At 52.3% G+C, this 21,176-nt stretch overlaps 1 protein-coding gene across 8 annotated transcripts in view; it reads left to right on the top strand.

The window, feature by feature from the left end:
- The window catches only part of RFFL (ring finger and FYVE like domain containing E3 ubiquitin protein ligase), a 67,562-nt gene extending 46,497 nt beyond the window's left edge, over positions 1-21,065 (top strand). For 3 of the 8 annotated variants that reach the window (XM_034641278.1, XM_034641276.1, XM_019804184.2), the window contains exons 2-7: positions 2,981-3,171; positions 9,887-10,297; positions 13,277-13,360; positions 14,337-14,547; positions 15,894-15,917; positions 18,363-21,065. In XM_034641278.1, the coding sequence (XP_034497169.1) occupies positions 2,992-3,171; positions 9,887-10,297; positions 13,277-13,360; positions 14,337-14,547; positions 15,894-15,917; positions 18,363-18,544 (1,092 nt within the window). In that variant the 5' untranslated portion in view covers positions 2,981-2,991 and the 3' untranslated portion in view covers positions 18,545-21,065. Of the gene's footprint in view, positions 1-2,069; positions 2,274-2,980; positions 3,172-8,475; positions 8,632-9,886; positions 10,298-13,276; positions 13,361-14,336; positions 14,548-15,893; positions 15,918-18,362 lie in introns of those variants that run through there. The other 5 variants (XM_034641273.1, XM_034641275.1, XM_034641274.1 and 2 more) reach the window with 4 other exon arrangements.
- The last annotated feature ends 111 nt before the right edge of the window (positions 21,066-21,176 follow it).

Below are 21,176 nucleotides of genomic sequence, written 5' to 3'. Positions count from 1 at the left end.
GCCTGGTCTTGAGGGCTCTGCCCCTTACTCCAGTTAGCGATTCCACTGTGTCCTGTTGCGTGATTCAGAGACCTTGAGATTCGTCCAAGACTGCTTTCTCTCCCCCTTCTTCCACCGCTTCAGTCCATTGACACATCCCGCGAGTTCTGTCAGAGATCTGTCTGTCCCTTTCTCCTCCTGTCTTGCCTCTGCTACACCAGCCTGCCTCCAGCCTGCCTACTGCCAGAGCGCCCGCTGTAAAATGCAAATAAGAGGACAAAACCTGATTACTTGAACCCTCATTGTGTCCCATTGCCTGTAGGATACAGTCCGGGTTCCTTACCGTAGTTTTTCGTCGCTGCTTATTTAACGTGCCGTACCCTCATCCACCCCACCCTTACTCTTGCCCCAACCACACATTTTGTAGTTTCTCTAATGCCATGTTGCATGCTGTTTGCTTTTTCTTGAAAATTCCTTTTACTCTGGGCTTCCTGATGAATCCCAGCTCCTCCAACAGCAGGATATGTGTGGCACGGCTTTCAAGAATTCTTCTCTGATCACCCCTCCACCCCTGAAAGCTGATTGTGTCTCTGTCTTCGTAGCCTCCGGCACGCTGTAGGAACCTCTTTTAAGGCACTGATCACCCTGAAATTCTGGTTGGGGTTTTACATTTCTTGTTCCTCTTGTTCCTCAGCCACGAACTCCTCAAGGGCAGGCTCTCTGCCTTACTCACCTAGCACCTGAAACAGCAGGGCGGTGGCTTCACTCAAGGCTGCGTGCCTGGGAGAGTCTGACAGAGGTCAGCAGATGACCCGCAGTCTCGTCTCAAGGCCGCTCTGCTTCTCGCCTTGCCCCCAGCTCCTTCAGTTACTTGACCCATTCTGCTGATTTTGTCACAGATCTCCCTGACCCTTTTGGGGACGAGTCCGGAAAGCCCAATGGTAACTGTGGGGAAACCTCTAGGTTTCCTTTTTATCTGAGCCTTGCCAGGGGAGCTGTACCCGAAGCGTCGTTACAGTGCTCGGAGCCTGGGCTGGTCTTCGTTTAGTGCCTCTCAGCCTGGAAAACGTCCGGTCAGATAAAGGAAGCACAGAGAGGTAGAACTTGTTAAAAAGGTGGGTGTCGTGAAGGTGGGCTTGGCCCCGGTCTTCTGAGTCCAGACCCTCTATTCCCTTGTATTATTATACACGGTCTCAGATGCTTTTGTCAGCAGGTGATTTAAGAGAATTGCAAAATCCCTCTTTCCAAGGGGGGCCAGCTGCTGTTACCACCCTTATCTTGCCAACAGAGAACTCATCTGTTTAACTGCTCTTTCCTTTATTATTCCATGTGAACTATTCATTGCAATTAAGGCTGTCTTTCTGGGAACTTAGAGGCTTTGGACAAGTAAGAGTGAGTCAGAGAAATGCTGTTGATGTGTAGGAAATGGACGAACATGATTAGTCGAAATTTAAATATCGTGTGATTCATTCAGCAGTCTTTGTTGAGCCACCTGTCTGCTGGGCACCGACTGATTGTCATGGTCCCTGTTCACACGGGGGCCACAGGCAAACGGGGGAGACAGGTGTGGATTGGACGTGCCTATAAAAGCGAGTGAATTCTGGACCAGGAGTCTTGGGACGCACGCTGCCAGCTAAGAAGGCCCCAGAGTAGTCAGGGGACCTAAGGTTATAGCTGCGTGAGCCGGGAAGTTGGTTCCCTGCTGGGCCTCTGTCTTCCTCTGTGACATGACTGAGGTCGAACCAGCCGGCTTCTTGCTGTCAGTGCTTTGCAGCTTAGCACGTCTTTGAACTGCAGTTTAACAAAGGCACTTTCCATGAGTCAGGAGGCAGAGCAGAAGCTACCGTTCTTTTGTGTGAACTGATGATTGAGCAGTAACACTAAATGTTTCATTTATTATCTCTGTAAGCAGAGAGTTCAGGCTCAAAATGTCCATATTGACTGCCTTGGTCTCCTGAGAAGAGCACGCTCTTACCACAGCAATGCTTGGCGTTTTAGTGGACCCTTTTGCAACTGTAGATGATTCTGACATTTGAGGGATTGGATTTTCTTCTGTGATCTTAAAAAATCATCTCCCCCTTTGTCCCTAGTACCCATATTTGATATGTAAAATGGGAATCATATTCCGAAACTTCTTAACAAATCCACAAAGGCACCTACTGAGCAAGGCAACACTAGCCGAGCGTTAATTGAGCATTTTTTGTGTGCACGACGCGGCTTGGCCGCGGGAGACCCGGCAGTAAGAAGTCACCCCTGCCCTCAAGGAGCACATGGTGGAGTGGAGCAGACACAGGGTAAGAACGTCTGTGCAACAAAGTGTTAGAGGTGCTGTGAGAGAGGTGTGGGTAGGCTTGGAAGTACCAGCGTTAGAGTAGTTCGTGCTGGCCGGTGGGAGGAAAATCAAGGGGGGGCCGCACAGTCTAGGAAAAGAACGTCACATTTAGGGTCAGAAGACCTGGGTTTTCAGAATCTCAGTTCTCTCTATCTTAGCTGTGTGACCATGACTTTTCTGAGCCTGGGTGGCCTCCTCTGTGTAAAGGAAATAATAATAGCTCCTCTCCACAGTCAGTGTGACTATGGGACCACACGCGTGTGTGCGTGTGCACATGTATGATAAACTTCCGTCTCTCTGAGCTCTAGGAGCGGGTTCCTGTGGGTTTCAGGCCACTTATCGTTGCTAAGGCCATTTTTTATTTGAAGTTAGATCTCAGATTAAACCAAAACAGGGGTCAGCAACCTTTCAGAGGTGGTGAGCCAACTTGGCAGCCCATGTGGTCCTGGCAGTTGGGTGTCTGTACTGTCCTGTGTGCAGTGGCAACTGTGGTGAAGCAGGAGGTGGCAAGAAATCTGTGGTTCCTGAAAACATGTCCTCACCTCGACTGACGCCCGCCTCGGGCCGCAGGTGTGGGTTGAGTATCCCTGCTCACGTCGCTCTCGGGCATGGGGGAATGGAGGAGAGCTGTGTCTTCACGCTGACCTTTCTCCCCTTCCTCCCTTGCAGCAGATTTTATCATGTGGGCAACCTGTTGCAACTGGTTCTGCTTGGATGGACAGCCTGAGGAGGGCCCACCGGCCCAGGGAGCCAGGACGCAGGCCTATTCCAACCCTGGGTACAGCTCCTTCCCTTCCCCAACAGGCTCGGAACCAAGCTGCAAGGCTTGTGGCACCCACTTCGCCAACACGGCCAGGAAGGTGAGTGTGGACTTCTTGGCCTTCTTGGCCGCTACAACCTCAGGCCCTTGGGCAAGCCTGCTGACCCTCCGTAATGCCGGCCACCTTGCCTTTGCCTATGCAGTGCCAGGAACCCGCAGCGGATCTTTTCACAAAAGCATTAAAGAAAAGCTAGCCAAAAGCAAAGCAGCTCAGCGTTGATTTGGAGCCAGACAGGCCTGAATTCAGACATCAGCTCTGCTGCTTACTAGCCATATGACCTAAGCTTTCTGGAGATTCTTTCTCCCCATCTCTAAAATGGGGGTACAGCAGTTGTGCCCTCACATGGTCTTGAGGACAACATGAGCTGGGCTCCCAAAGGCAGCAGGCGCTGGTGTCACTCCCGTCATTAGCTGTCGTCATGAACGCCTGACTGCAGATTAACTTGTTCCTTGTATCCCACGCAGTGCTGAGGACATCTCAGGTACATCAAGACCCCAGCAGGACGAAGACTGGGGCTCCTTTACTGTAGCGATTTCATGGGAAATGCTTGGCAGCTGTGCTTTCCAGATTAGCGAGTAGCAGGGAAGTCCCGGGCTGGGTGATGGTGTGTGGGCGTGGGCCGTCCCTGCGCTAGTGCTCGGGGGGCGGCACATTCTCCAAGGTCAAGCATGACTGGAGCTGAGGGTTTGCTCTGCTCTGGGAGTTCCCGCCTTCTGTGTTCTTCTGCAGAACGGAGGTGTCTGCAGCCCTGGATGTGAGGTCAAAATGGCAATGATGGGAACTTTGAGAGGAAAAGCTACTTTTTAAGCCATGTGCTATATGCCAGGGACTCGTGAGCAATTTAGATCTTTTGGTTTCAGTTAAGCCTCACAATATCTCTATGGTAGAGGTTGTAGGGTCCCTAAACTCCCATTTTACATAGGAGACACTGAGGTTTAGAGCGTAACAGTTAAGAAGGAAACTGTATTTGTCAAGTTCTGATAAACGGCGTAAGAGAGATGGAAATACGCCTCCTTTTCCGGCTATGTAGGTAGTGGGCCAAGATCACATGGCTATTAACTGGCAGAGCTAGGATTTAAGCTCAGCTCTCTGAACTCTCCAGCTGCCTCCTGAAGACTTTCAGCGTGTCCGAATTCCTGCAGCCTGCAGTGCTGACCGCCCGCCCTTTTGCAGCCACAAGATGAAGGAGGACTGGCGTTTTGCCTGCGCCTCGCTGTAGGGCAGTGAGGGTGGGCACGTAGCAGGGCTTTGTCGTGATGCGCTTGGCTGCTCCGGTCACCGTGAGAACACAACCCGAGAGGCAGGCGGCAGGGGGCTGTGGTTCGGTGGACTGCGGTGCCGCTCCCATTACACTGAGACTGGAAGATTGAGTCCATCGACGGAGGCCGAAGCAGGGACTGGAAGGGGCTCGGTGCCACATGGCCTCAGTCTTCTCAGGATGGAGACCGATTGGGGGGATGGCTTTGGGATTTGAGGTGAGATGGAAGGAGGCCCGGGGGCTACTTGTCACATGCCCGGGACTGAACTTGGCGTTTCAAATGTCTTCTCCTTTTGAATCCTTAACAAAATATATACTATTATTTGTTCCCATTTTATAGATGAAGAAATTGCCCTCTTAAGGTAGTGGTTTCAGGGACTCCTCAGGTGCATCTCGAGTCTGTTGGATGGTCATAGATCTTGCTGTTTTCATTGTTTTACACTGAGAAATGCTAGAACAACTGCTGGCAGAAGTCGTAGAGAAATCGGCACGAAAGGAATAGGAAAGACCTTTGTTTAAGTGAGGTGGTGTGAATTTGCTGTGGGTTTGTTTGAACCTTTTTTTTTTTTTTTTTTTTTTAAATATCATTTATACTCCGTGGAGTGGGGAACAGAGAAGGAGTGAAGAGGACAGTGCGGTGGTCAGGCTCAGGGGCCAGCATGCTAAGCGTGTTGAAAAGCATGTTGGGGCGCCTGGGTGGCTCAGTCGGTTAAGTGTCTGCCTTTGGCTCAGGTCATGATCCCAGGGTCCTGGGATTGAGCCCCACATTGGGCTCACTGCTCGGTGGGGAGCCGGCTTCTCCCTCTCCCTCTGCCTGCCGCTCCCCCTGCTTGTGCGCGCGTGCTCTCTCTCTCTCTGTCAAACAAATAAAATCTTTGAAAGAAAGAACAGGAGGGAGGGAGGAAGGTAGGCAGGCAGGCAGGCAGGCATGCTGAGAGAACCAAGGAATCTAGTGAGTTCTTGACATTTCTCAGCCTATCTTTTCAGATGGTACAGAGAACAGGGTTTTTAAAAATTTTGTTCACCACTTTCTCCCCAGTATCTAGAACAGTGACTGACATGTAGTCAGTAGGCAATACAGTTTTATAAATAGACGATGGGGCGCCTGGGTGCTCAGCTGGTTAAGTGTCCAGCTCTTCATTTTGGCTCCGGTCATGATCTCAGGGTGTTGAGGTCGAGCCCTGTGTTGGGCTCCGTGCTGGGTGTGGAGCCTGCTTGAGCTTCTCTCTCCCTTTCCCTCTGCACCTCCCCCCACTTAAAAGAAATAAAAATAAGTAAAGGAAGGAAGGAATGGGCAGTTGAGAACAATTTGCAAAAAAGGAAGTAGGCTGGAGAGTTTCTATGTTCATTATATTGTGGTTGATAATTCCACGCTGAAGATTTTCATCAAGGGCCCAATTCCGTAGCGCCGGCAGCATGCTAGCATTCGGAGGGTACGGCTTTGCCGAGACGGAGCGGGATCGGCTTTTCCCTCGGGGAGCTCCCGGACCGGGTAAGGGGGCCCACGTCTATGAAGAACTAATAGCAGCTGTGTAAGTTACGTGCTAGGGTATCAGACATCGCTGACCTTAGATGATAATTCTAGCTGGATGAAGGAAGCGTTATTGATCTGCCAAGCAGTGGCTGAAGTGAAGACACCAGATATGGGGCAAGTGCTAGGTGTACTTGGAAACTGGGAGTTGCCTGTTGGCCCAGTGCGGGTACTGGGGGAGTTGGCAGAACAAGGTGGGGTCAGGTGGCGGAGGCCAGGACTGCTGTGGAAAGGAGCCTGTAGTCACCAGACAACCCGGAAGCCCGAGAAAGATTTTGAACAAAGGAAGGAGAGAGGAGAAAGCTTCTGTAGCAAAAAGACCTTTTTGGGGTGTGGGAGGAAGAGAAGTTCTAATTTGAATGGTAAAAGGTGGTTATTGGCACGATATTTTCTTGCCACAAAAATATGAATTAATTTTATTTCACAGCGAATTCTGTGAATATGAAGGATGTTTTCCCCATGAGAATTTTTCATTTGTGATTTTGTGCCTAAGTGGATCAGCAATTCTTATCTTTAGCATTTGGCAGATAACAGCTGCAGGCTTTTAACGTGTGTTTTCTAGAAGTGGTTGAATGGAAATGGTTACATGGATGCTACTGTTCTTTTCTTCATTGTGGTCAGTATCTTCTGAATGCTCGTTGGGTACAAAGCACAGATAACATTAAGGACTGTCTGGAGAGAACAGAAGGAGGATGTACCCGTTGCCTTCCTAGAGTTTTTAGTCTTGGAGAGGAATGACCAGCTGCGATTTTGCTCCAAGCCAAATACCCTGTCTGTATTGGTAAGACCCACATGCAGTTTAGCAGCAGCCCTGACAGTTTTGGAGGAGGGCTGGTGCCCAGCCCGGACCAGCTGGAGGAGGGAGAGGAGGAGGTCGTGCTGAGAAACGTGGAAGACGAGTGGAAAGAGGGAGTGGTGCTGGCAAAAGCTCAGAGAGGAGGCGAAGGGGGAAGGGAATCAGAGGTGACCACGTTACCTTTTTTGGTGCATGCCCACCTTCTGCTAAGGGTTTAGATACACTGTGTCCTGTGATACTTAAGGTGGTCCTGGGACGCCTGGGTGGCGCAGTCGCTTGGGCGCCTGCCTTCAGCTCAGGTCATGATCGCAGGGTGCTGGGATCGAGTCCCCCGTCGGGCTCCTTGCTCAGGGGGGAGCCTGCTTCTCCCTCTTCTGCTTCTCCCCCTGCTTGTGTGCTCTCTCGCTCTCTCTCTCTCTCTCTCTCTGATAAATAAATAAATAAAAATTAAGTGGTCCTGAGAGGTGGGCTGACCATCTGACTTGACAGGTGAGGAATTGGAGGTCCCGGGAGGTGATCTGTTTTGCACAAGTTCCCTGAGCTCGGAAGGGGCAGGCCCAGAATGAATCCTAACTGCCACTCCTCAGGCTGCCCCTTGCCTCCCAGGGGGCTGCATGAGGCCTTGCCTGGAGGAAGGCTGGTGAGGAGGAGGGCCCATCCAGCCTGCGCGGGGGGAATTTGTGTGGGGCCCGGGGAGGGGGGTGGTGGGAATGAGGGAAGGGCAGCAGAGCAAAGGAGAGCAGGCCACGGGGCATCCCTGAAGGACAGTGGCTGCCGGGGGTGCGGCTGTTTGATGCTGGAGTTTGCGTGTCCTCCTGGCATGTCTGCACGCACGTCAGCTCCACCAGTCCATCTCTCCTGCCACCTGCTTGCTCAGTCGCGTGCACGGTTTGCTGGGTTTAGACAGACGCGTGTCCTTCGCTCATTCTGCCCACATGTGTTGATAGCCGTCTTCTCCTTTGTTCTGGCCTGCCCCTGCGAACTGGGATTTCAGCCTGGTGCGCCGTCCTAGTCCTTGAGGGTGTGTTCAGAGGCAGGCTGACTCCAAGGGTCCTGGTGAGCAGGGGGATACAGAGAAGCTGGGTTGCCACCTTTGCATTCTGATCTTGCCTCCAATAAGCCGTGCATGTTTGAAGAAGGAATAGAGAGTTGTTCAGATCTGGCTGATTGAGGAACTCGGGGTTTTTTAATTGTGCCAGGCTAGGTCTTGCCAGACTGCATGGACTTCAGTCATGTTCCATGTCGGGACCTACAGCGTCTGACGCGGAAGCCTCTTCAGTGCACTCTCAGTCATTCTAAACGCATTTCATTTCCCAACAGAAGAGCCTTTGATGCAGGTGAGCCCCCCAGACCCCACGTCCATTTTCCACCTGAGTGGCTACAGGTCCCAGAACCGTTACGATGCTAGTACAGCGTTTAAGTCGGCCTCTGAACATCTTATGGTCTGGTTGTAACTGTAGAGAGCGAGGGAGCTTGATATGTGTCCTTCCGTAATGCCTTTCAGTATTCGTGTCAGACCTGGGTGGTGAACATTCTGCCCGTTTCCCTTTCCGACACGCACTTTGTCCCTTGGGCAAAGCTAGGGACCACTGCCTCGGCTGTGCGGACTTCTTCAGCCCCGGTCGAGTCTGATGTCGACTGTGAGAATCTCAGTCTCCCGGGCATTCTTGGGAGTTTGCTTCGGCTTTCTATATTTAGAAAAGAGGAAGCAGAAATAGTTAGGTTAATGCTCAAGTCACCAGAGGATGAAAAGTTCTTAATTTCTTTAAGGGACTAGAACGTGTGCTCCCGGGACCATCCCAGCGTGCCCAGGAATGACCTCTGCTGTGGGTTGTGGCCTGCTCTTGGCTGGAACAGGCAGAGGTCACTGTGCTGACTCAGCCCGTGGCGCGAGAGGCTGAGGATTTGCTTCCTGTGAGTTGAGCGAGCTTTCGTGTGATGTGTTGTGTGTTGTTGTGGGAGTGGCTGCCGCCAGGTGGTACCACCTGCCCACCGGGTGCCCAGGTCGTGTGTGCCGCTGAGACGCCGAGCCCGCACAAAGGAGAGCTCCCTGATTATGTCCAGAGGCTCCACCCCCCAGCTCCACCCCCCACCCCCGCCCCACAGTGCAGCTGTCTGAGTATTTGTCTTGGGTGTGCTCTTACGTGCCCCTGGATTCCCAGCACTCCGAGCAGGCCTTTCTGGGGTGGGGGAGCCGGGGCACAGCCTCTGCGGGTGGGGCACCGGGCGGGGGTTTGGAGATGGAGAGCCGGGCCCTGGACTAGGTCCTGTTGTTGGCTTGGATGAGGCTGAGTCAGGCAGCATGGCCTGGTGGAAAGGGCATGGCTGGGGGCATTCCGCACGCACAGGCTTTGAGCGTGAACCCCAGCTCTGCTGTTCCCTGCCCGCCCTTGAGTGTGATGCCTCATCTCTCCAGGCCTCGCTTGCTTTGTCTGTGTGACAGGGAGGTACCTTACTGATCATTAGTGACGATGGACATGAAGACATGGTACAGCGATACTGTAATACTTTGGGGGGTTGCTTTGAAAATTAAATGACAAGCTCTAGCACATAGTAGCCTCTAGGGAATCAATAATATTAATAATAACCACCGTCGTACTTCTGCGTCTGCTTTCTTTTCTCAGCAATAAAGTAGAAAGAATCATAGTTCAGGATTTGAATCCTGGCTCTCAAAATTAGCTTGCGTTTCCTAGCAATTATAATGAAAAGAGTTAACACTGAAGAATCATGTGTCACATACGCTAAACGCGTTGTCTCTTAACTGTACGGCAATCCTGAGGTAGGTACTGTTCGTTAGGGCCAGAGAGGCTAAGTTACACACCTACGGTGACACCATAAAAAGATGGACGAGGGAGACTGCATGAAAATGTGGGTTTTTTCAGTTCTAAAGCTGGTCGTCATAATTAATAGCCTCTATTTCTCTACCTGCAATGAATAAAGTGGGTCTCAACTGGAATAATAAATGTAGTCCTGGATGTGGGTATGGGGGGTCTGCCCCCGCTGAGTGGTGTTTAACTGAAATCAAGGTCGCCTTTGCACCCCGACATGCAGGAAGTAGCTTCGGACTGATAGGAGTGATCGGGGGGTCCCGCGAGGCATGGCAGCCCGGCATCCCGCTCTGGCCTGCTCTCAGTCTCACATGGTTTCCTCTGCCTCTTGGTCTAAGCAGCAGACCTGCCTGGACTGCAAGAAAAATTTCTGCATGACCTGTTCGAGCCAAGTGGGGAGCGGGCTCCGCCTCTGCCTCCTCTGCCAGCGAGTCCGGGCCACAGGCTTTCAGCGGGACGAGCTCATGAAGGTGAAGGTGAAGGACCTGAGGGACTATCTCAGCCTCCACGACATCTCTACCGAAATGTGCCGGGAGAAAGAGGAGCTGGTGCTCTTGGTGCTTGGCCAGCAGCCTGTAATCTCGCAGGAGGGCAGGACTCGAGCCCCCACCTTGTCCCCGGACTTCCCGGAGCAGCAGGCCTTCCTGACCCCGCCTCACGCCGGCACAGTACCTCCTACCTCGGCGAGCCTCCCCTCTTCGCCCGCACAAGCCGCCTCTGTGTCCCCGGCCCAGGCTCAGGAAAGCCAGCAGGTACGCACCGGTTTGTGGTCCCTGCCCATCTCTGCCGCTCTGCGGGCTCCGTTTGCTCCCCTGCCTACAGGGCGGGAGCGGGGCGGGGGGCCTCTTGATTATGTGAGGCCCTTCTGCCTGCTGATGCGGGAGTGTTTTCTGAACCTCAGACTCCTGTTTTGTTTTTTTTTCGGCGATGATCGTGCACAGTACCAGGTATTTTTATGGTTTTTGTATGTTTTTAAGACATACCTATCCCAGCTAATCATTTTTTAAAAACTCACTCCTGTTCCAGAGATGTTTTGAGAAAACTCACTGTTAACTCTCCAAATTTGGTTCTGTTCAGACTGGCCTCCTGCTTACCTTTGCTACGGTCTTCCTTCGCGCGTAGAGAACCATCACAGGGCACAGAGGGAAAGGCACATGTCGCGGGAAGGGAGGGTGGGGGGCGGCGCATCACGGCTTCTGTGGCCAGTCACTGCTTGGGTCAGGTCATGGTTGGCATGACGTTGAACGGTAAGTTGCCTTGTCATCGTCCAGGGGGCTCAGAAATGGTAAGCAAAGAGCAGCCCGCTGGCTAAACTGCGAACCAGGCATGGGGTGTGCAGAATGGCGGGTGCCCTCAGAAGGCCCCTGTGAGAGGGGAGCTAGACGTGCAAACCAGCTGTTGGGTTCGAGGAAGGCTGGTAGATGTAACCAGTGTGTGAGGAGTGATGGCATCCCGTAGATTTCAGTGCCTCAGTGACCCTTTTGTGCATATGGCTGGGGGCCATAGCTGGGGCATTCGGACCCAGAAGGTCTGGTTTCCACATCCAATCTGTTGTTGATGCTTTGGTCACCTTGGGCAAACTTTGAGCCTTCGGCAATGAAATGGGGTTCGTAATCCCAGGCACTTGGGCTCCTGCCAGGCTGTTGGGAGGACTGGCTGGTGTGCCAGCAGCTCTGAAGAGCCGGGAGCTCCTTCCAGCCGCCCTAGCACTGGTGTTGTGCACGTCGTGGCTGGCCGCTGCCTCTGGTTTGTGAGCCCTCCTTTGCCAGGACCGGGCCCCTGGTTCAGCTCTGGCGGGCACTGAGGCATAAAGGCCAGGGCAATAGCGTACTTCACCTGCGGGAACCTCGCTCAGCTCCCTCGGCGGCTGCGGTGTGCTGGGTGTGCTGTCTCCCAGCCCGAGGTGAGCCCTGCCTCCGCTTCGCTCTGCTGACGGGTTCTGTCTCCGGAACGCACTTCTCCATCGGCTCGGTGGAGCACTCCTCTGTTTATAGGGAGCCCAGAGAGTAACTTGAGGAAATTGTTTTTCCCTAAAGAACTTTCAGGTGGGTTTTTCAGTGAAAGCAGGAGGTTCTAAACTTGCGGTCGTCAACCAGAAATTCCAGACGGCCCCTACAGGTTGCATGCAGGCGCCAGATCTCACTGGGTCTTCCGGTGGTGCTTTCAGAGCCCTTTGTGTCAGCTTGCATCCCGTCCTGGTGAAATCTGCGTTTGTCACGCCAGGAGAACAGACGTGGGGAAGTCAAGTCAGACGTGGGGAAGTCAAGTGACTCGTGCAGGCTGCCCGCACCCAGGATGCAGATCTGCCCCGGGTGCCTGCACCCCCCCCCCAGCTCTTTCCCTTACCCCTCGTGCCCGGCAGTGGTTGCTAGGGAAAGGAGTGGGTGGAGCAAGCACAATGGTGGGCAGATACGAGTTCGCGGTGTTGATTTAGCCAGTGGGCAAAATGAAGAGACAAGAGCGTGCTTTGCAGTGGGGGATTGAGTTTCTCTTCCTACGGAAAAAGGGACGTCCAGAAGCCATCTACTCAGCAACAGGTTAGGCTCGGAGAGACTTTGTAACTCCAAGGTGACACCAGGAGACTGGTGGGTGCGTCTCCGTAAAGCTACGGGGAGACCGGAGGTGTTGACGAAGACAGTGTTGGATGCATCCCTGTACATGTATGCTGTGGGTGTGCTCTTCTCACCGCTTGGCATTGTGGGTGATGGTGGTGATTTCTACTTTTCATTCCCATTGTTGTTATTTGCCTCTTCTTAACCAGCTCTGTGTTAGGCATCCTAACTTGGGATGAGTGGTCGGGGCCATGGGTGACTGGTGTCCTGGGCTGTCCCTTTATTGGTGTTCCCTGGAGTCTAGCAGAAAGACCTGTGAGCTCACACACATCTTTGCTCCAGGGTCTAGTGAAGGGGTTTATGGCTTAAATGGTGATGGGACGAGGAGGCTCACAGTTTGAGCTACTGTTTGGCAAACCTTTTGAGAAGCTAGAATTCTAAACTCTTTAAGCATAGGCATCTGTCTTTATAGTTCTAGGTTAATAGATTCTTAGGTGCATTAAAATAATTTTTGACCAGGTTTTAAGATGTTCTTAGGAATAGCGTGTGCTGCTAATTGGAGCCCATTTCTAGAATGTGAGAGCAGTGACTGGATGGAGGAAGGGGACAGAGTGGTGAGGGTCTGAGAACTGTCTCATCTGTGTCAGGGGAGGAAGCCAGGGAGATGTGGTATGGAGGCAGGAAGACATGGTATGAACAATCTGTAAGAAAACGGTGAACACTGCTGGTAAATCTGTAAGAAAACGGTGAACACTGCTGGTAGGGGCAAAGCCCAGGACAGTGGGTGGAAGTTACGGGGAGGGCGGTCTGGGCTCAGTGTCCAGGAGAAACTGGATGGCAGTTAGAGAGCAGTCCCGCAGTGACATGGACCTTTGCTCTTCCTCTCGCTCAGACTGTTCAAGCTGAGACCACATTGACGGTGAGTGGCCGCTCCTGCCATCCTGGTGGGGAATGGAATTAGCGACCTTCTTGTTTTAGAGTTGAAATCTGTTTGCGTTGTGTCTCTGCCTGACAAAGTCAGTATTAAGGGGCAGACTTCCGTAATGCTGTTGTTCGAGACACCAGATTCCTGGGGATATGGGAACATGTTTGGATGTGGAGTGAGCTGGGAAGAGGCCCACGCTGTGTGAATCCCTGGGGCATCTCTGTGCATGTGATGGCACCTTTCTCTTCCCACAGGCCAATGGCCATGTGTCTCAGGACCAAGAGGAACCCGTCTACCTGGAGAGCACGGCCAGAGCACCTGCTGAGGATGAGACCCAGGTGGGGCCTCTGCTCGGGTCTGTGCCTTTGTGTTTGCTCTTTCTCTGGTGGTATTAGGCTGTGATTAGGACCCTCTCAGCAGACTCAGAAGTGGAGAAGAATCAGTGTGTGATGACAGCCCTACAATTTTGTGTTCAGGGGTAGAGCTTAGTGTTAGCTTTCCAGATTAGCCTTCAGAGCTGCCAGCTGTCAGGGCAGAGTGGTGAGCTCACAGTGGAGACCAGGGAGCCTCATGGCCCATTAGTTTCTAGTCTCTTGACTTTCTGTAAGCCGCCCGTGGGCAGGCTCCCAGTGCTGCTGTGCGAATCTTGTTCTTTTCTTCTGCTGCTGGCACACAGTAGCCATCGTCAGGGGAAGGAGGTCAGAAAATCAGGAGGAAGGATGAGTGGGAGTTAGGCCTCAGCCGTGGTAGGGCCAGTCAGAGGGAACCGCCAGCGGGGCCGCGAAGCCACGGTCAAGGCTGCATACAGAGGAGTGCTCGCAGGGACATCTGCCTCTTCCACCGGGAAGCAGAAGTCTCTCCGGGGGTTGGGGGGGGAGAGGCCGGCACCGTGCTGGCTGGTTTCTTGTGCTGCTACATTTAGTCTTTCCAGGAACCCGGTGCGGTAGGACTGCTGGGTCTCCCGTGTGGAGGGGCAGAGAGGCCGAGGGAGGTGAGCGACTTGCTCCATAGGGTTTAGCATCAGTCTGTGGAGGAGTCAGAATTAGGGCCATGTGACTCACACTGGTGTCCCTTCTACTTGTCCCGCTGATGGGTTGGTTGGGGGCTGGCGGTGCCTGAGCCCAGAACCACAGGTCAGGAAGAGACTACGGTGTCCTTGGCAATGCAGAGCGCCGTGCCGGGGACTCTTCCTGCTTCTGCTCCTGCTCTTGCGGTCAGTCCCCGCGGGCGAGGCCTGGTGAGTGCTCTGGGGTCCTCGGAGAGACAGCTTGGGAGGGAGAGCTGAGCGCACCAATCCCACTGTTGCCATTGCAGTCTGTCGACTCAGAGGACAGCTTCGTCCCGGGCCGGAGGGCCTCTCTGTCTGACCTGACCGACCTGGAGGACATTGAAGGTCTGACCGTGCGGCAGCTGAAGGAGATCCTGGCCCGCAACTTCGTCAACTACAAGGGCTGCTGCGAGAAGTGGGAGCTGATGGAGAGGGTGACGCGGCTGTACAAGGATCAGAAGGGGCTCCAGCACCTGGGTGAGGCGCTGTCTGGGCGGCGCTGCTCTCGCCCTGCAGCATCGTGGCATTGACCTGACTAGGTTTCGTGCTCGTAGCCAAGCAAGGAGTCATTTCCACCTGGGCACTGGCTAATAATAGCTGCTGTTTGACGTTGAGTGCCGGGCCCGGGCGAGGCTCCATAAACATTTACTCAGCGCTCAGAGCTGCCTGTGAAATAGGCATTATTCACATTACCCCCCCCCTTTTTTAAAGATGTAATTTGAGGGAGAGCGAGAGCACAAGCACAAGTGGGGAGAGGGGCAGAGAACAGGATCTCAAGCAGACTCCTCGCTGAGCGTGGAGCCCGACTTGGGGCTCGATCTCACCACCCTGAGATCACGACCTGAGCCAAAACCAAGAGTGAACGCTCAACTTACTGAGCCTCTCAGGCACCCCTAGCATTACCCTTTTATTGTATAGACAAGGTTTGCACTGAAGATTTCCTGGACTGAGTCCATAGCCTTCCCCACCCCATGTCAGCCCACCATGCCCGCTAGTATTCAGCAGGACTGTTCTCAGCAGTTGGGAGACGGGGACGTGAACCCATGGTACAGGGGACTGTATCTGTGCTGCCTGAGCCCGGGCTTTCCCTGCGGTCATTTCCCAAAGCATTCTACACAGTGTCATTTTTAGACGATGCCCAGTAAGATTTTGTAGTTGAGTTTGGGGAAAAAATGATGTCTCCCTGGTAGATAGTAAAGGCAGAGAAGTTCTGCAGAAGGAGTGTGTTTAGCTGTTTTAAACTCGTCATTCCCTAAAATTTCACCCAGAACCCTCCCCTCCCCAACTGATGGGGCTCCTGCAATCAGCATTTTGATTCCTTGTCTGCTGTTAGTGGTTGAAGTCTGATTTTAGGCTCTCCTGTCCCACTGGTTCATCAGAGTTGGGGATGTCTGACCAGTCATCTAGTCACAGACTCACTTTTCCTTTTGGGGTTGTCCCCAGAATCTCCATAGAGCTGTGAGAGGTCCTGGGGAACAGGACGTGGCCCCACGTGGGCACTTCATCCAGACTCCTTGGCTGACTGGAACAGATGGGTCCTTCCTTCCTGACTTTAATGCGGGCTTCAGAAGCGATAGAAAAGGATACCGTGCCCGTGCAGTGTTGTTCATGTGAACTGGTGGAATCCCTTTTCCTAAGGCCGGACCAGACACGCCAGCAGGGGCTGTGCGTGAGCTCTCAGCACGGGAGAGGAGGGCGGGCGTCCGGCCGGGCTCTTGGACCGCCTGGTTCCCAAGCAGGGAAGCAGTCCGAGTGCGAAAGTTAGGCTGCTTACAGACTTTGCTCACTGTCACATATTCAGGCCTCTTCTTTTTCCTTTTCAGTGTGTGGTGCTGAAGACCAAAACGGTACGTAGCTGCTTCTGTTTGGGACTGTGCTTAGGCTCTGAGCCCTGGTGGCTTTCCCTTCTGCCAGCTCCGCATCCTTCTCGCAGTCTGAGAATTCTCAGCATCTTTAAAAAGTCTCATTCTCGCCTCGCTGGGAAGGGTGAAGAGTGGCAGCAGACCCAGGGGCGGAGTGATTTGCAGGTCTCTGGGTGGCCAGAGCTCAGGAGCGAGTGTCTATAAAATACTTGACGAAGCGAGTGGTGGCACGTGTCACATTCGGTTCATTTTTCATACGCCTGCTGCTACGGCACTCCTTCCCCTACAGTTTTCACTCGGTTCTGGTCTCTGTGTACCTTCAGGGAGATCACTTAGGATGCCTAACAGCTTCTGGTGCCAATCAAAAAGAAAGGGAGTCTTGTTTGTACAGGGCTGGGCGGTGGCTAGAGCTGCTCTGGGGACAGAGCAGGAAAAGGGGTCCCGTGTGTGCTCTCGGGGCACAAGACGCATATTACCAACTTAGCTGCCGTGCCACCTCCCCCCCCCGTCTGTGTGTTGAAGACCACCGTGGGGCCTTCGGGGACTCCAGGATGTGCTGCAGGGGTCCAGCTGGGTCTGGGATTCATTCTAAAATACATTCTACCTTTTTGAAAGCTTCAAGGCTGTATGGTTGTGAGCTTTCAAGAGAGAATGTTCTCAGAGTAGTGTTAGGGCCTACAGACCATTTTAAAACTTTCAGAAGACTCCAAATTTGCTATTTGGCAAAATGACCTTTTGCTCAGAATGGGGCAGAGTCTTCTGGCAGATAAATCCTGAAGAGTTGATTTCTTAGCTCCCCCAGATCCTTGGGGGTTCTAGCCCCACCCCCCGCCCCGATACCAAGATCAGGCTATTCCACTTGCTGTCTTCCTTTTTTCCTGATCCTCTGTGAGAATGCTGGCTAACGGAGTCGACGAGTCTCTTATTCCTAAGAAAATTAATATGATAACTCTGTAATTCACTGTAGCTCGTTTATATGTACAGTTCAGTCCTTTCCAAACCCCTGTTAGAGCCAACAGCCACTTAGAGGGCTAGATCGGGTTCGCTGCCTGTTGCCGCTGGCCCCACTACGTGTCAACTGTTTGAACGGCCCAGGGAGCAGCAGAGCACAGGACTCCCCTGTGAAGTGGGTCAGGTGACTGGTATGAAGCCAGCCCCCTACTTACGGCTCCTTGGTGCGGGCTACCATTTAAAGATTTTACTATTTTTAGAGAATGAGAGAGCGCACAGGGTGAGGGAGGGAAAGAATCCCAAGCAGACTGCACTGAGCATAGAGCCCCACCTGGGGCTTCAGGCTACCATTTAAAACATGCTGGGGATGGCTAGGTTTTTGGACAGGAAGGTTTTTGCACTGAAGTAGGACACTGGCCATGCCCTTCGCAGCTCCCCGCTCACATGAGCCAGCCAGCTGTTACTGAGAACTCTGTGCACTGAGCCGCAATTACTAATGTGATAGTCCCTGTCCTCAGGCCGCTTGCCCAGAAGGCCTGCCTGCCTGGTTTTGAATCCTGGCTCTGCTTAGCAGCTGTGTGCCCTTGAGCAAGCCACTTAACTCCTTGGCCTTGGTGGCCTTGTCTATAAAATGAGCAACAAGAGTACCTACTTCATAGTTTTCGTGAGGCTTCAGAAAGAGTTAAAATACGCAACACTATTAGGACCCTGCCTGGCACAGCATTCCACAAACGTGAGCCGTTAGGACTCCCTTGGGAGATGTTCATCTATCAGACATTTCAAGAACAGCTACGACGATTGGCATTTTAGGGATTCGAGGAGGACGATCTGACCTCAGAGCACATAACAAATGCTAAGTATATAGTTGCAGAAATTGAGCGAATTGGTTGTCGTAAGGAGCTCATAGTGTTGAGAAGCTGGTGTGGGGGTAGCACAGAAGAGGAGCCGTGACCTCTGCTGGTTGCTTCCACCAGGAAGCCCCTCAGAGGAAGCCCTGAAGAAGGTTGTGGGACAGCACAGGCCCGGACCCGTGGCTGTACTCGGCTGGGGATAGGTTTACTGAGAGGCCTTGCGATCCTTCATGAGTCATTCGCTACAGTTCCATTCGTACTACACTTTTTGGAACCAGTTTTTATCTTTTCAGCATGTTCTGCCTCAGGGGATAATGAGTCCCTAAGTGCCACTTACTCACCATTATTACAGCCTCAGCTGTCTGAAAATTCTTTGAAGCTTTGAGGACTTGGCCCTACTTAGCTGTCCTGTTCCGGGCTGTATTTGATCTCCAGGTACTTTAGTCTCCACATGTACAGCCTGACCGGTAGAGGTGTGGGTGAAACAAGCAGCTGGGGCGGAGTCCCGGAGTTCTAGCCGAGGGCAGTGTGTGGATTTGGGGGTGTCCGCAACAGGCCTGTGCTCTCCCTCCTCCGTCCCCCGCCCTGTGCACTTACAGTCTCCTCGCCCCTCCGCCCTGCTGTCCAGGTGGAGTGGTGCCGCCCAGCGTGGAGGAGAACCTGTGCAGGATCTGCATGGACTCGCCCATCGACTGTGTTCTCCTGGAGTGTGGCCACATGGTCACCTGCACCAAGTGCGGCAAGCGGATGAACGAGTGTCCCATCTGCCGGCAGTACGTGATCCGGGCCGTGCACGTCTTCCGATCCTGAGGGCTGGCGCCGGCTTCTTCAGTGCCTTACAGGGACGGAGCTGGAAGGGTCTAGGCTCCAGATTGGCCAGCCTGCAGAGGGGCAGGCTCACAAGAGAACCTGCAAGCAAAGACGCGGTCACCTCTGGGCATGCCTGTCCCGCCTCGGTGCGCAGCTCTTGGCCGGCCGAGCCCGGGGCTGTGGGAACTGGTGCGATCGCACGGGCAAGTCCCTGTTCCGGTGATCTTGGGGTAATGATGGTAATCGATGAAGAGAGGACTTTCCAGAACTTGGACCAGATCTTCCTCCCTTCCTCTGTAAACCTAACAGTTTCCCCCTTCCCCCATACCCCGGCCACCCCGAGCCGCCTGTCTGCGTTCCAGCCGTCAGAAGTCCCGGTAGAAATGGTTCTCTTCCTCCCCAGCACATTTGGATGTGTTTCTGGTCTCTCTGGCTTTCTGTGCTTTAACCAGCTTTGCTAGTCTCTTGCTACATTGCCTAAAATTCTTTTGTTTCTTCAGACCAAAAAGATGTTAGCTTGCCAGACCAATAGTGATCCTCCTTAGGACTAAATTTGGACCAGTAAACTTTCTCTGGTGAGAAATGAAACACAAATGCTACTGGAAAATTTAAAGTCATTTAGAGTTGCTTCCTTAAATGCTGGGTTTGGAAGTGATGAGTCTCCCGACTGAACCTTGGGAGCCAACAAAGCACCTGCAGGGAAGTTTCAGTCCATGTGTGTGAGCTGAGATGGCATGGGGATCGTCTCTGCTGCTCTTAGGGCCTGTGTGCCATCCTTAAATTTAGTTTACGAGAAAAGGGAAAGTTTTGGGTGGAAGCAGTGGCTTCCTGCTTAACTCTGACTTCTCCAACACAAAGGAACTGCAAGCCACTTTCTCCTGAGAATGAAGTCCCTGTCTTTGCCATGGAGGTTTTAAACTGGTCTCACCGAAGGCATAGAGACTAAGGCAGAGAGCCTTGTTCTTCTCTAGCCACACTTTTCCTGAAGCTCCTGGAGACCGAAACTGAACACGTAAGGGGTATCTGAAGGTACTGAATGAGACTGGATTCAGCCCTGGGGCAGACAGCTGCAAGTCTTAATTCCCCAGGTTAGTGGGGACTCCCTGCTTCCATTTCCTCTCTCAGCCCACTGACTTGAGGGCAGGTCTGGAAGAAGCATTCTCCAGGCCCTTTAGGAAAGACTGTACAATGAGCTAGAGGATATTCTCGAGCCCTCTTAGGGCGGTACTACCACTGGAAGAGGTAAAGGGCTTAAGTCTGCTGGAGAAGCTTAGCCAGGAACACACACATGCTAGCAGAAGAGCTGTGTGTGCTGCTGATACCCGTGGGTGAGCTAGGCAACCCCTAAGCCAGCACCTGAGGGGCCTTGGCAGGCCCCCCAGCCCCCTGCTGTGCAGTACATTCTCCCAGACTGGAACCAGTCAGGACTTTGGAAGATGGTGGGAAACCTCAAAGGGGACCTGTTTATTGGTACAGACATACTTAGGCCTTCCCCCATCATCAACCACTATTCCCCTTCAGAGGAATGGAATTATTTCATAAAATACTTGTCAGTTGCACACAGGGCCACTTACCTTGACATTACACCAAGTCCTGGATTTGATTCTGGGACAGCCTTTGTAGGAATCTGGGGAATCGAGAGAGAGAGGTCTGCGAAGACGACCTTTCACCCTTGCTGGACAGCACCTGCTACAGTTTACAATGCCTACCAGTTCAGCAGAGGATCCAGCCACTTCTCGATTCCACTGTGAAACAGGTCTATATACATATGCAACTCAGTTACGATCTAGCAATAACTTCAGGGCAGAAGCTGGCTCTCTCCCTACTTAAAACTTGCTTTCACTTCTGAGGCCTTACCTCTCCCTACCTCCCACATTCCCTCCTAGACAGAAGTTAAAAATAATATTCTGAAGGTTGGTTAGTAACCTAAGAATTAGAACTGCTATCGTTTGCTTATTTTGGAGAAAGAACTTGCCTTTAAGTCTTTTGATTTCTTGGTGAAGGTTTCCGTTCAGGAAAAAAGGTGTCAAACAACCCTGATTTGTTGTTACTGATGATTATTACACCAAATAAAGGCTGGGAATTCCAAGATCCCTTTTCAGTTACTATCTAACCTAGGAAGAAAACTTGATTTTTAACTCTGAGTGCTCTCCCTTCCTTACCCCTTGTGGATCCTTGGTCTTAATTATCATGAAACATCTTAATTCTTTCATTTATTCCATAGCTTTGGCTGTGATTGTTCTGAGATCTCATTTGAGACTTGTTTTAAGACTTGGGAGAGCTGACTGGTTCAGAATACCGTGGAATAGCTGGATCCAAGCTAGTGAAATGAAGCTGTACAGGAATTAGTGCACAATATATATTGTATAAATTTGTTGAATCTTTCAGATGTGAATGTGTTACTTCAAGTGGCTTATATTAAGATTCTCTCAGACTTACCTGGGTGTTAAAGCAAACCCAAATGTGTATTTTTTGTTACAGAGCTCTGCTTTATAATTTTGTAATAAAATTTCACTATAGATGCCTGTCTGATCTGGTGGGAGGACACCAGAGGTCTGATAGTTAAGACGGACGAGAGCTGATAGACCATAGGCTGCTCCCAGGCTCTTGAGAGACGGCATCATTTGTGGAG

The sequence above is a fragment of the Ailuropoda melanoleuca genome, chromosome 13, assembly GCF_002007445.2.
Source record: "Ailuropoda melanoleuca isolate Jingjing chromosome 13, ASM200744v2, whole genome shotgun sequence".
NCBI lineage: Eukaryota > Metazoa > Chordata > Mammalia > Carnivora > Ursidae > Ailuropoda > Ailuropoda melanoleuca.
The sequence above is the reverse complement of the archived record's forward strand: the minus strand, read 5'-3'. Positions and strand labels throughout refer to the sequence as shown.